Here is a 14,784-nt window from a genome sequence, read left to right as displayed (position 1 = left end):
CTATTTTTTTTTTCCACTTGTAGTTTAATTCTGATTACTTACATTACAGCAGAACCCGGCCCTAGAAATTAGGCATGTCCACACTGCACCAGGCACTGTACAGATAGAGCAGGAAGGGAGAGTGTAACGAAATGGTGCGATTTGCTGCTCAGTGTGATAGAACAGCAGCTACGTGTTTCTCAGGAGTAAGAAGTTTATTGCAGGAGTGTTTTAGGCACTGTCGAAGAAAGAATTAGCACGTCGTGAAACTGTAAAAGGGAAGCTTCTTCCACGCTGGAGAGAATTCTTGTACGGGATTCAGAAATACTTAAAAGATTTCACAGAATCATAGAATGGTTTGGGTGGGAAGTGACCTTGAAGTTCATCTACTTCCAGCTAGTCCATCTACTTCCAGCTCCCGCAGCTTCTCCCGCTCCCGCCGCCCCTCCGCGGTGACGCGCGGGCGCGCCCCCGAGCGCCGCCCACCGGCCGCGCCGCTCCCGCTGCTCCCGGCTCGGGGCCGAGCCCGCGCCGCGCTCGCGGCCGTGCGCCGCCTGCCGGGGCAGGGAGGCGATGGCCGCGCCCCGGGCTCGCACACGCGGCTGGCGCAGGCGCGGCGGGGCGGGTGCCCGCGGCGGGGAGGGAACGGCTGCGCCCCGCGCGCCCCCGCGGTGCGCGCCCCCCAGAGGTGGGGGAGGAGGGCGATAGGGGCCGCGGCGCGCCGTTCCCCCCTCGCCTTCGCCCCCGCCTCCTCCTCCTCCGCGCTCCCCGGGCACAGGCGCGCCCTCTGCTCGCACCGCGCATGCACGCACCCCCACCCCCCCGCCCCCGGCGCGCGCGCGCGCGCACTGGAGTGCTCGTGCAGGAGGCGGCGGTGACGGCCGGAGAGACGCGCGCAGGCCCCCCCCCCCGAAGCCCCCTCCCCAAATTCCCCCTCCCCCCATTCCCTCCCTCCCTTCCCTTTTCCCCGTGCCCCTCCCGCGCGGCGGCGGCGGCGGCAGCGGAGCCCCCCCGCGCTCCCCCGGGAAGCGCGGCTCCGCGCGCGCGCGCGGGCGGCAGGTAAGCGCGAGCCCTCTCCCGGTTCCCCCCCCCCTCCCTGCTCCCGCGCGGCGGCCGGGCCGGCGCTGCGCTGCGCGCGCGCGCTCTCCCTCGCGCGCCCTCTCCCTCCCTCCCTCCGCCTCCTCCTCCTCCCTCCCGTCCCTCCCCCGCTCGCCGCCGCCGCCGCCACCGTTACAGCCCCGGCAGCGCGCGCTGGGTGAGATGGCGGCGCCGCGGGCGCGCCCGCCGCCTGCAGCCTCGGAGCCTTCGCGCGCCTGCCTCCCGCAGGCGATGGGAGGGAGAGGGAAAGGAGGAGGAGGAGGAGAAGGACGAGGACGCGTCCAGCGATGGATGCGCACCCTGTGGCGCGCGGGCCCCGCGCGCGGCAGCGGCCACCGCAACAAAGGGGCGCCGCATCCAGGCGGCGGGAGCCGCGCGGGAGCCGTTGGAGCGAGGGAGGGAGGGAGGGAGGGAGGGAGGGAGCGAGCGGGGCGCCGTCCTTGCGCAGCCCCGTGAGGCGGCGCGGCGGGAGCGCCGGGCTCGCTCCGGAGAGCAGCCGCTGCCGCTCGCGGGCGCCCCCGACGCCGGTCCGGGAGCGCGGGCGGCGCAGCAGGAGCTGGGCTGGTCCCCGCCGGGAACCCGCCCGCGCCGCGTCCCCGCCGGCGGGTGCGTGGAGCGGCGTGCGCCTCCGCGGCCACGGGCACAGCAGCCGCCGGAACCGGCGTGGGCAGGCACCGAGCGCGTCCCGAGCAGGCACAGCCCCGGACACACCTCCCCACGTCCCGGCGGTGGTAGCGGCAGTGTAAAAAGTGTGTGAAGGAATAAATCAGAATTAATTCAGACAATTACCTCAGTAATTAATTCTCCCTCAGTAAATGTCAACAGAACTGCAGTAAAATTCCATATTTTTTAACAGAACAGGGTGCAGTTGCTGCTAGATTATTAGCAGTGACGTTTTGCCTCTTGTTTGAAAAGAAAGCATTTTTCCCAGCTTACAAAGGGCTCCAAACATAGCCTCTTGAAATAGTGGTTGTCTTGCCCTCTTTGGTGCTGGATTGATAACGTTTTCCTGGGCCAGCAGACTCAGAGAGCCCAGAAAAATACACAAGACACAAGAGTGTTTCTTGGTTTTCTTTTGTGGTATTCCTTTTTTTTTTTTTTGGTAGCGAGGGACGGTGTAGCTGAGATGCCTGTGAAGGTATTTGTAGTGAGTCAAACATTCCCATACCATGTGAAACACACGGCACCAAGAGTGGAAGTTGCATACCTCTCATCATACCTGTTGTAGAATGTCATAGAATTTAGGAAAGAAGTTCCCAGCAGTTCTGTGCCAGGTGATAGAGGATTTGTTCTGAACCATTATTAAATTTCCCTCCTCTCTGCTATGTTTCCTTTTTCTGTCACAATGAGATGCCAGCGATTGGGATTGAATAATTTGAATTATGTGTCTGGCATTATGCTTCTGCTCTTCGGATATCTCCATTGTTTGGAGATCTGGTACATTGGTGTCTCTTTCCCTGGTCCTTGATGCTCATCCGCCCATAGCACAGTCTGCTGTCCTTTGGGATGCCCGATCTGCTTGCCAGACCCTCTGCTAGGGTTGCTCGAATCTCTGGTTCAGCAGAAGACTAATCAGCTTCTTGATGGGTTGGTTACTGGGTTGACTGTAGTGATTCCTCTGGAGGTTTTTCAGACTTTTAGGTGTAGCGCGAAGTAAGTAGCAGGAAAGTGGAGCCAGGGAAGTGCAGTAGCCAGAGGAAAGTAAACACGTGATTTATATCAACATTATCAGATCAGTTTATGCAGTAGAACTGTAGTACCACTGAAAAATAACTGAGTATTTTAACAGTGCATTTTGTCTAACATAAAATAATTGAGAGTGCTGTGTTTTAACATACAAATTTAAAATAATTTTTGAAATAGATCTTATAATTTCTTGAAATGTTATTATCTTCCTGTCTTTCAGGCTGAAGGTGGCCCAGTCTGAGGGCTAATCTGTCAAATATTTAATAATCATTTGCTCAGAAAATTTCCCACGTTGTTCATGGTAAGGCTTATATTTGATATTTCATATTTAGTTTGTTGTGCTGACACAGAGTATTTCTTACACATTTTTAGTATTAACGTTTTCTTTAGCTGTAAGAATTACTTAAGAGTTGGATCATACATTTACTGAGAATTGCAGTTTCACAGAGAAGGTTTCCAGTTTTGTATAACTGAATCAATAAATAAAACTGAGTAATTGTAAAGTGAAAAGGAAAGACCTTTATGTATTTACAATTTTAAAATAAGTTTCAGAGTAATGCTTGTATAATCTAAAAGCTTTTTCTGATCATATTAAGAAAAAAAATTATTTGACAATTTTTTTAGTATGTAAATAGTTTCGTCTGTTGGGATTTTATGACTCAGACTGCTTTATAAAAATTACGAAACTTTCCCTTGTTATTTTACAGGAGTTTTTCATCAGTATGTCTGAAACCATTAAGTATAATGACGACGATCACAAAACTGTGTTCCTGAAAACATTGAATGAACAACGTTTGGAAGGAGAATTTTGTGACATAGCTATTGTGGTTGAAGATGTCAAGTTCAGAGCCCATAGGTGTGTGCTTGCTGCCTGCAGTACCTACTTCAAAAAGCTTTTCAAAAAACTGGAAGTTGATAGTTCATCAGTAATAGAAATAGATTTTCTTCGTTCTGATATTTTTGAGGAAGTTCTCAATTACATGTATACTGCAAAGATATCTGTTAAGAAAGAGGATGTAAATTTGATGATGTCTTCAGGCCAGATCCTCGGTATTCGATTTCTTGATAAACTCTGCTCCCAAAAACGTGATGTTTCTAGTCCTGAAGACAACACACAGTCCAAGAGCAAGTACTGTCTAAAAATAAACCGTCCTATGGGAGAACCCAATGATACACAAGATGATGAGGTGGAAGAAATTGGAGATCATGATGATAGTCCATCAGATGTGACAGTGGAAGGAACTCCTCCAAGTCAGGAAGATGGAAAGTCACCAACAACTACCCTGAGAGTGCAAGAGGCAATTCTGAAAGAGTTGGGAAGTGAAGAAGTTCGAAAAGTAAACTGCTATGGCCAAGAAGTAGAGCCTATGGAAACGACTGAATCTAAAGACTTAGGATCTCAGACCCCTCAGGCTTTGACATTTAACGATGGCATAAGTGAAGTGAAAGATGAACAGACACCTGGCTGGACCACAGCAGCCGGGGATATGAAGTTTGAATACTTACTTTATGGTCACAGGGAACATATTGTATGTCAGGCTTGTGGCAAGACCTTTTCTGACGAAGCGCGATTGAGAAAACATGAAAAGTTACACACTGCTGATAGGCCGTTTGTTTGTGAAATGTGTACAAAGGGCTTTACCACGCAAGCTCATTTGAAAGAGCACTTGAAAATACACACAGGCTACAAGCCTTACAGTTGCGAGGTGTGTGGAAAGTCTTTTATTCGCGCACCAGATCTAAAAAAGCATGAAAGAGTTCACAGTAATGAGAGGCCATTTGCATGCCATATGTGTGATAAGGCTTTCAAGCACAAGTCCCATCTCAAGGACCATGAAAGAAGACACCGAGGAGAGAAACCTTTTGTCTGCAGTTCCTGCACTAAAGCATTTGCTAAGGCATCTGACCTAAAAAGGCATGAGAACAATATGCACAGTGAAAGAAAACAAGTTACTACAGCCAATTCCATCCAGAGTGAAACAGAACAGTTACAGGCAGCAGCCATGGCTGCAGAAGCAGAGCAGCAATTAGAAACTATAGCTTGTAGTTAAGATCTAAAGCAGAAACTTTATCAGAAATAATATAAGAAATGAAAATGAACAAGATCTAGTGTTGATATACGTTTAGACTGAGAATTTTTTCAAGAAATCATATTTTTAAAGAATTGAATGTTACATAGGAATACATAGCATCACTTGGTTAGGTATTTTAAAACATTTCAGAGATGGGTATTCTTAGAATGTGAAGCAATTTTGTTGCCATTAGCAGTATAATGCACTAATACCTGCTTTAATTTGAGAGTGTGATCGAGTTCTCTATAAAACAGGGATAATTGCTGGCTGATACTTATTTCATTCAGTATGGAATACTGCATACAACATAAACATTGCAATCAGTGAGAATCAGTAAGTTTGAAAGTGCTGAAATCTCAAAAATCACAAACATGGAAAGGAAATACTTGGTTTTCATAATTCTGAAGCTGTTATAATTTTTTTAGAAACAGACATTGATTCCCTAAGCTTTTTAATTCCTCCTTTTTTCACTTAATGTAGGTAGGTACAGTAGAGTGTAAGTGGGATGGTGATCAGAATGAAATTGCTTCTTATTCCATTCCCCCAGATACCCTCTTACTTTAATCAAGGTGGCAAGTTTAATGAAATACTTGATTTCTTGAAAAAACTACATTATTCACAGTGATTCTGGCTGGCAAAGCAGCAGCGTCATGGCATTCACCAATCCCTTCAGTGGGTAAAAAAGTCTGCCTCATTTGTTTTTGTGTTCACTCTTATATAGGGCCCTGGAGATGGGACTGGGCTACAAAGGAAAAAGGGTGCAGCATGGATGAGACGTGCTCCTTACTCAAACCCAGTAGAAATCAGTTTAAGCTAATACAGCCTGAGGCTGTGCTTTTTATTATGCAGCTTTCAGTTCACCTAACCTAGCACAGTGAAGGTAAAGGAGTGTTTCTGGGAGCACAGGAGGTTTAGCTGCACTGGCAACTGACCTGTCACTGCCAGACTCCTGGAGCTGCAGAGCACAGCCACAGGCTGTCACATACCTGCCCACAGTGTTCAACTGGGGTTTGTGTCATGGCTTGTCGTACCAGCTCATAGGTCCTGTTCAAGTTTAAAAGCTTCCACCTTCTAACTCACCACCTCTCAGCAATAGAGACACTTCAGTGAGTGAATTCAGTTGTAATTGATCCAGAGTCAGTGTTCGCTATTAGTCAGTTGCTTAGTCTCGCCTATTTTCTTTTTTAAGATAAGCTGGGGTACATGCTGCTAATTTAATAGTTAACTCACAGAGTCAACAAAATAAGTTGTCTTTGGATTGCAGTCTCCTGTGTGTAGTCAGCAAGAGAAGACACAATAACAGTGGTAATGTAATCCAAAGGGATATTGAGCCTTTATTTTAAATTTGTAAATACTACAACTGTTGTGAAAACTTCATTTGAAGTTGGAATGGGCAAAAACCCACACTCTTGGGCACATTGTAGTAACATTGGTCACTTGCAATACCTATAGCATATGGAAGTGTTAGATCAGTTTCTGGTAAGTTACTGTGTGGTACATCACATCTTGCTCTTCTAAAAAGAAATTTATAAAGTGTTTTTGGAACTGTTATATGGAACTTCTATCATTGGGTTTTTTTTTTGTTTGGTTGAGGTTTTTTTTTACAGCTTCGTTTTATTCATGTACTCATCAGGTTAAACAGTTATCTTAAAATGCCAGTAATTGTTTGAACGCTGGTCTGTAAATAAAACATGAACTTAATATTTTAGAAAATGTAAACTTCGGACCTTTACCAATATATTTTTTTAAAATGTTGCTTCATTTTACATTCAGTAATATTAGTTTGTAAACAAACTATACATTTTGTACCTGTGCAACATCAGAGGATGTGTATTCATTGCATTTTATTGGTTCTCTTGAGGAACATGATAAATGACCATTGTTAAAATGTTTTACTGTATATGATCATAGATATAAAGATAGTAGGTCCAAAATAGGATCTACGTTTTTTTCTAAATATATTAGTTGTGCTATGTTTTCTTATCTAAAATTGTGTTCACTTTTTTTCTAGATTAAATTGGGGTTGATAAGAACGTACAAAACGTAATAAGAGTTCAAAAGTGTAAAATGTGAAGAAAGTAAATTTTCTTCAGGTCTACTATGAAAAGTGCAAGAAGCAATGAGCTTAAATTACAGCAGTAAACATTTACATTAAAAAAAAAAAATCTTTTAAAGGGTTTAATGCCTGGGGAAACATTGCAATCTCCACTAGTGGTGACATTCAAAAATGGGTTAGACAAACATATGTTAGGAATGGTTTAAATATGGTTAATTCTGCTTTGAAGCTGAGGGATAAGCTGAATAACCTCTCAAGAAGAGCTTCATTGGTTTGTTGTTGGGGGGAGGGGAGGGTTGTTTTTTTTTGGTTGGTTGGTTGGTTAGTTGGTTTTTTGGAAAGTAATAAATTAAAATGGATCTCATGAGACAGCAGGCACTTAAGTAGAAAGAGCTCAAGTCTTACGGTTAAAAGAATATTGCCCCCTGACTTTCGAGCACAAGCAGTCAGGCTGTGAATTTGAAATTGTTATAGAAAAACAGGCTTGCATTAAAAGACTCACTACCAAAAGTGTGATAACATTCTGTGTTACATCAGAGTAAATTCTGCTATTGCTAAAGCTTATGGCCGGAAAAGTTAACAGCTGTAAGGACTGTGTGATGTTTGTAGCTTTTAAAAGCTGGGACTGATTGATATACATAATCTAATACAGAAGTGTGCAGAGGCATGAACAAATGTTATTGTCGTATGTTCCTTGGACAAGTATAAACACCTTATGTGAGACTTGGTCTTAACAGTCTATGACAGGATCAAATTAAATGAAGTCAGTTGAATTACCTCCATGTCAAAGGTTTTGAAAGGGACCTTGGCCTCCTGCTAGTTTTTAGGTGCTTAAGTGTCAGAAGACTGCTTAGCTGACAATACTGGTTAAGAAGGCAAAGGCTCAGTTATATTTCTGAAGTTGATTGAAAATTTTATTGGCAATTCCTACTACCACTACCAATTTTACATCCTTTTAAGGATGTAAAATTACCTTATTTTTCTTTTTTTGAAAGCCAATGCGTAATTGTTTTTCTCCCCTGTTGTTTTTACTCAAGGCAGAGAGAAGGCCTAGAATACTTAAGTTTAAAGTTTTGGAAGAGGTTTCAGAAAGAAGGTGTGGATGTAACCTTAGCTGTATATAGATTATTGTTAATGTGTTCTAAATTAACCTGTTTGTTGTGTATGTTCTGAAGGGAGGTTCACTTATATATTGTGGGGATCTGTCTGTGAAGTTCAGATAAATCTGTCTTCATCTTAAGACACTACTGCTTCTGTCTCTCTCATCTGTGCCAGAAGATATCACATATAAAAGCAGGTGTGCATCAGCTCCGAACCACCGAGGTTTTCCAGCCTGATAAACAGTAAGCTGTAAACCATATTGATTGAGTAATGGGCAAATTTTTATTTTTGCTTTTACAAGGATGGCATGGCAGCTTCTTTCAGTGGATGAGACAGTGGATGAGATTCTCTCTGACTAAAGGGAATTTTGCTGTTGACTGTATTGGGACCAGACTAGTCTAACATTCCTTAAATGTTTTTGAAGAGCAGGCAAGTTAGCTAATTGGTGTGCATGCAGGAATGACAGAATGCTGTAGAAAATAGATGGCTAAAATAACATTGAATATGGATTTCTTTTTTCTCCAAATTAAGTAGCAAAAATATTATGTATAGAATTAGTCCTGAACGTACACTTGTCAGTCTGTGGTTTATGAGATCAGAGTCAGTTATGTCTTTAATATACATAGGATAGCAAACACTTGGTTACTCTCTTTGGCTGACACTGAACCTCCATCCATCTTATGATGCTGTGTGACCATGTGGCTTCAATGGAACCCTCTGTGTATGGGAATTAAGTATATGAATAGGTGTTGTGTAAGCAGGGCTTACATGTGTACAATGCAGCAACATGTTAGTTGACGTGAAATGAGCTTCTTTTGGCGATTGTCTTGTGTAAGGTCAGCACCAGATGAGACACTAAACCGCAGTCGTCTCAGCTGCAAAAAGATCTAAATATAAGGAAGTATAATAATTTAATTAAAAGGCTTTGCACTTAAAAGACTAACTTAGAGTGAAAAGAAATATTTGAAATGAGAACTTTGCTATTCTGTGATTTTAACTGGGTGTTCTTAAAATAGCTTGGTTTTTTGTTTGGGTTTTGTTTCGGGGTTTTTTTAAGAGAAAAAGGAACAAAAGTAACACATTTTATCCTCTGGTATCTGCTTAATTTCTGATCCTAATTGTGTTAGCCATAGGTATGCTGCTGATTATTTGGCACAACTCAGTTTGGAAACTAAATGTTCAGGAAGAATGCCTTTCAGCCCTTCTCCACTCCTCACCCCTTCTTTTACACAGTGTTCATTTATCAATAGCTAAAAAAATAATAGAAAATGAAGCAACTCACAGTTGAGTGAGTACTTCTGGTTTTATTTTTCAGCTTAATTCTTTTAGAAAGATTTAGACCTGGAGATTAGAGTATTAGAGGTCAATTTGTGAAAGGAAATGCGTCATACTCACTTCGGTAGCAAACGTGTGGGTCAGTTTCTGTTTGTTTCTGTTTGTTCATATAAGCTACAAAATACTAAATACTTTGCAAAGTCTTGCCATTTAGGTACCAAAACGAGTTCTTTTGAAGATCAGGCCCCAGTTTTCTAATGTAGAGATAACTTTCGTTATTCCATTAAGTAAGAATACTTAAAATTAATAGAGTCTGTATGAGATACAGAATAAAATATCTGATTATATCAGAAAGTCTACCCTAAGGTTAGAGTATATTTTTAGGGACAGATTATCTTTTATTAAGTATTTTATAAATTCAGACACCTCTAGGCTTACAGAAAGGACAAAGCATTTATGCAGGAGAGTACATCTGCTTACAACAGATGACTTTTCTGAATGTAAACATTTGCAGATTGATACAGAACAGAATAATTCTACCTGGAAGGTAAAGACAGATCTAAGGAATTTTCATCTTTTTCAAACAGTTAGTCTTTAGATCACAGCAGTATGCCCAATCAGCCAGAAACTTGCACATTTCATTAAAAATTCCATTACTGCAGTTGGTCTGTCATTTGTCTTCATATAGATCTAAAACAATTATAATAACATTCTTACTCATTTCAGAACAGATGGAGAATTTCCATGAATAGGTTTGATAAATATGTGTCATAAGAGTTGAAACACCTATTCTCAGGAATGATTTTTAAATGTAATACAAGAAACCTGAAATAGCCAAAAATAGTAATTTTTGAACTAAGAACTAAGACAAGTAGATATAATGCATTGGATATAGATCATCTTTATGAAATTATTAAATCATGAGAGCTATTTTCTGCTTTTTCCACCAAAACATGAGAATTTTTCTTCTGTTTAGAAAAATGTCTTTTCTGATGCAAACCCTTCTGTTGAAAACAATAACCAAAACCACCCAAGTCCTACTGTGCCTACACTTGTAGTTTTCTGACTTCTTCCCAATGGCCTATTTATACATTTAAGTAATCTGCATATGCTAAGAACTTAGAGTATTTTTGTCTTTTAAAATATTCTAAAGACCAAGCTTCCCTGCATCTAAGTTTTCATTCTTCAGTAACAAAGACACTTTTTTTTTCAGGGTCCCAGGGTACTACAAACAGTGCTTACAGGAACAAAGCATTGTAGTGGCACTGCAGATTGCTCAAACAGGAGGATGGGGTATACTAGAGCTCCACTCTGAGATCAAAACCTCACTTCTTTCTACTATAGAATTTGGAAATGGTACTGACACGAGATTGTGTGTACTTCCACGTGGGAGTTTCTCTTCAACTGATAACTGAGGTTATCAGTTATCTGCAGGTGATTTCTGTCTGATTTGTACTCATCATCAGCATAATTAGGGTTTACACAGAAGAGTTTTCAGGATGCTGTCTTTCAAAATGTTAGTTAGTTCTAATTTTGCATGCTGTCAGACCTTGTTCACATGTTCCTGTTGTGTTTAAGATTGCATGGGCAAAGTGAAGGAAAAGTGTTGGGGTAAAAGCAAGAAACTAGTGTGAAAATGTTCTAAACACTGCATTTGTTAAACTATTACGAATTGAATGCAATTTTGCATTTAATACATTTAGGGTACATTATATTAAAGAATATGTTTTCAATGCTTAAGAAGTCACTAGTCTCAGATCATAATTTTTTTATTTCTTTCCATTACTTTAATCTCCAGCATTTAGAATCAGTGTGTAGCTTTAGTTTCTCTGGCTATGAAAGCCATGAAGTGTCATGTAACTCTGATGCTTGATATATCAAATTATACTGACTGTCTATAGCTAACCACATTTAGTACTTTTTTTCTTTACACCTGGACATCCATCTTTTTTGTATTTTAGATAAGCCCATTAGCATTCTCCCATTTCCTGTTACAAAATAACTGAAGTTTTCATGAGATTTGCTTAGGCCACTAAGGAATGTTTTCTCAGATGGCAGTAGAATTTGATCCGATTGCTTTGCAAAGATGTAAAATGAATAGAGAGTGGCTTCTTGTGTATGGAAGAATAGTTTACAATGTTGGGGTTTTTTTAAATTTAAGCATTGTTTTTATTTGTTTCGGTTCTGCTATAAAGCTTGCTGTTTGAGAGTACAGTCTTCTAAAGGCACAGCAAAGTATACTTTGTATAGTAAAGCTTAATTATGCTGAAAGGGTGAGTCTTGTTCCTTCTTGATTCCTTTCCTGCTCAGAAAGGTGTCTGGTGAACTTCTCTGTCAGTGCAAGGTAAGTGATCAAAGTATTCAGGTAAGAGCAGGGATGATGGTAAACAGCGAAGAGGAAGGAACAAGACCTTCTCATATAAACTGGTGTAAGGAGTGACAGCTCACCCCCTAAAGGTTTATCTTGTCATGACAAATCTCATTGCTAAGTTATGTTCTTTTGTTCCTGCTGAATTCTTTATTTTTGAGTACTTGTGAGGGTAAAGAGGTTCAAGGGAAGTTCAAAACAATTCCACCTGTTTCTTCAGGTAGAATTTACCATGCATAAAATTGTGGTAGATCTAATATTCTGGTTACTCATTAATATGCTGGATAGTATGTACTATTTATAACAAAATAATAGCTATTGACTTTGATCCAAAGATGATCTAGCCTCGGTTCTTTGAGCACAGGAAGAGGCTTGGCACTCTATTTAGCTTGAACCTATTTGTCTGTCTTAGGTGGTAACAAAAAAAGAGAAGTAATGCACCAAGGCAGTAGGCTTTATGCCCAAGGCACAGCTAAATCATGAGATGTTTCCCTGTTTTCGAGTTAACGAAAGAGCTAAATGAGGTCAAGGAATCACATCCACAGTGATTTAAGACCAAAGTTGTGGTTGCTGCAGTTTATTGTTGTTTTTCTGCCTGCAGTAGCACTCCTGTAAGGTCTCAGTGAACCAATTCATGAAGAGCTGAAGCACCTGAACAATAATGACTGTTCTGAGGTATTTTTTCTTAACTTTATCAGCCCCACATGATTGCCTTGGTGCTAGGGTCAGTGGAAGAGCAGCCTCAATTTAGAACGACTTCAGTTATTGTGGAGCTACCTCTTAAGACATCAGCTTTGTGTTTCAACTGCCATAGTAAAACTGCAAATTGTTGCTAAAAGGGGTAATCCCGTTCTCTCTTTTTTTGCTGTTACCTTTTGCACCTGTTTCTTCCGTCTGTTAGCCTCAGATTTAGTGGCTTTTGTGGCTTTAGAATAAGCCAGTTGAGTGTATTCCTATAACAAAGCAATTCAGTGCTTCAGTGAGTTAGTTTTAAATTGACCTCCCTTGTCGAACAAATTCATTAGGTTTGACCCAAGGTAAGTGGCAGGAGCACATTGCTAGAGTTAGGAAAAGGAATGGAGCAGGACTTGCCAGCTTTGGCACCACACTGAATGCCATATGATGAAACACAGCACTTGTTGCACGGTTTGTGAAAAGCAACCAGGCAACAGAAAGGATCAGACATAAGTCCTTTGCAACACTCACTGCTGGTAGACTTATGGGATTTTGAAGAGGGATATCTGTGCTTCATTTCTGCTTTTTCAGGAGAATGGAATTTGGGGTTTGAAGTTGGGGCTTTTTTTCTCTTTGTTATTATTTAAATTAATCTGACCCTGCTTACCTCTTATTCAACAATCCTACACAGCCTTGAATGGTGACAAATTGATCAAATTAAGGAGAAAAGAGTTATTAATAAAAGACAATAGGTATTTAACTTACTGAAGAACAAAACTAATCCCAAAAGGATGAAAAATGTATTTTTTCAACATAAGTTAATCTTTGCAAGTATTAGAAGTAAACAATATTTTCCTCATAGTTATTTACATCTATTTTAGGTCACTTGCTGTGTAAAAAATAATCACTCTTTTTAGTTATTGCAAATAATATAAATCCAAAGTAGGTTGTGTATTTCATTAGGTGATGTCAGCTAGACAGATTTCATCACAAGAGTTGTTTTTTTCCGTCTTTCTGGTTTAGGATCCTGTGACAAACTTAAAGCTTTCAAATGATTGATTTTGATTTAAAATATATAAATATATATATAAATATATATATATTAATGTATAAATATTAATGCACTTGAAGGCCTGAATATAAAATGTGTAGGTTTTCATACATTTCCACTTGGTACATACTTCAGATTAATGCGTTTTATATGTGGTTATTGAGTTGTGTAGCTGAGGCTTCAGAAGGTATTCCTTGCTGAGAGTTGCCTTCTCTCAGTGAGAAATTCTTACCTGAAAATATTTCTGTTCTCTGATATTTCTCATAGTTTTCTGTGATTTTAACATTTTTTTTCCCCATCTGAAGTAATGGTATTTGAATATTTTCTTTTTACAAAATGCCTTATTTTATATTACAGCTATTATTGATTTTGATATTTTACCCAATAATATTTTACTAATTTGTCTAGATTATCCAGTAAGATTTATAACAACAATGGCCACTATATTCATACTCTTAAAGTATAAAATAGAATTTAAACCAGAATTTTGAGCATAAAATTTGTAATGCTGGTGTAAGCTTTCAATATTTAACTTTTCAGCACAGTACAGAAAACTTCATACCCCAGAAAGCAATAAGATCTCATTGACTGCTCCTATTGGAAAGACTTGATTTTTTTAAAAAAGTATGTATATGTATATTCTAATTTTGTTTCTGGATTTCTTGATCTTCGGTCAAGTAAGGAAAAAGATTTCAACTGTCAGCTTGGGAATTAGGAAAGAGCAGCTCTACTCTTTTGTATTTCAGATGAGTTAGAAGTCTGAACATAACTGGGCTTGGTTACTAGACTAACAGTTATCTATAACTATACATATAGTAACAATTAAAACTTACATTTTTTACGGTGCCTGACAGGTTTGCTTATGCTCGAGTTTTGCCATTCGATCTGAAAAAAAAACCCCAAAAACCAAAAAACAACACAAAAAACCCCACCAAACCACGACCCTGCAATTCTTACTTGAAAATGTCATTACTGCCATCATAAACAGAGTTATGTTAGACAGAAATGTTTTAATTGAAGTGAACAATTACCCATTTCAAGAGTGTTAGTCATATGTTTTCAATATAAAGCATAGGTTTAATTTTCCACTTCAGTAATTAACTTTTATCCAGTTGTATGACTTTCTTGTAGATCTCCCATTGTTTCAAGGACAGATTAAATGCAGTCAGACAGTAGCCCTGATTTGATGGATGTGATAAATTCTGCTAGAATAGGGATGTCCTATTATAGATACTTTTCAATTGGACATGCATTATGCTCTGTGAATCTTGCTAACCTAATTTAAAGTTTTGATACTCTACTGTTTTAAATGCTTTCTTTTGTATCAAAGTTGATGTTTTCAAACTCAATTTAAAATTCATATATTTATCTTATTTGGCCACATTTTTTAATTTTTAGCCATGCATGACGAAATCCTCATTCC

General features: G+C 40.4%; 1 protein-coding gene across 2 annotated transcripts; it reads left to right on the top strand.

Moving 5' to 3' along the window:
• The first annotated feature begins 644 nt into the window (after positions 1 to 644).
• Positions 645 to 8,135, top strand: ZBTB14 (zinc finger and BTB domain containing 14). Of its 2 annotated transcripts, none has more exons than XM_064656159.1 (3): positions 645 to 1,038; positions 2,984 to 3,064; positions 3,471 to 8,135. In XM_064656159.1, the coding sequence occupies exons 2-3, from the start codon at positions 3,062 to 3,064 to the stop codon at positions 4,812 to 4,814; spliced, it is 1,347 nt and encodes a 448-aa protein (XP_064512229.1). In that variant the 5' UTR covers positions 645 to 1,038; positions 2,984 to 3,061; the 3' UTR covers positions 4,815 to 8,135. The 2 variants fall into 2 exon arrangements, with proteins under 2 accessions (XP_064512229.1, XP_064512237.1); XM_064656167.1 differs by lacking the exon at positions 645 to 1,038 and adding an exon at positions 1,573 to 1,826.
• Positions 8,136 to 14,784: the final 6,649 nt, after the last annotated feature.

The sequence above is a fragment of the Pseudopipra pipra genome, chromosome 1 (assembly GCF_036250125.1).
Source record: "Pseudopipra pipra isolate bDixPip1 chromosome 1, bDixPip1.hap1, whole genome shotgun sequence".
NCBI lineage: Eukaryota > Metazoa > Chordata > Aves > Passeriformes > Pipridae > Pseudopipra > Pseudopipra pipra.
Note: the sequence above shows the minus strand (reverse complement) of the source record. Positions and strands in the feature narration are given on the sequence as shown.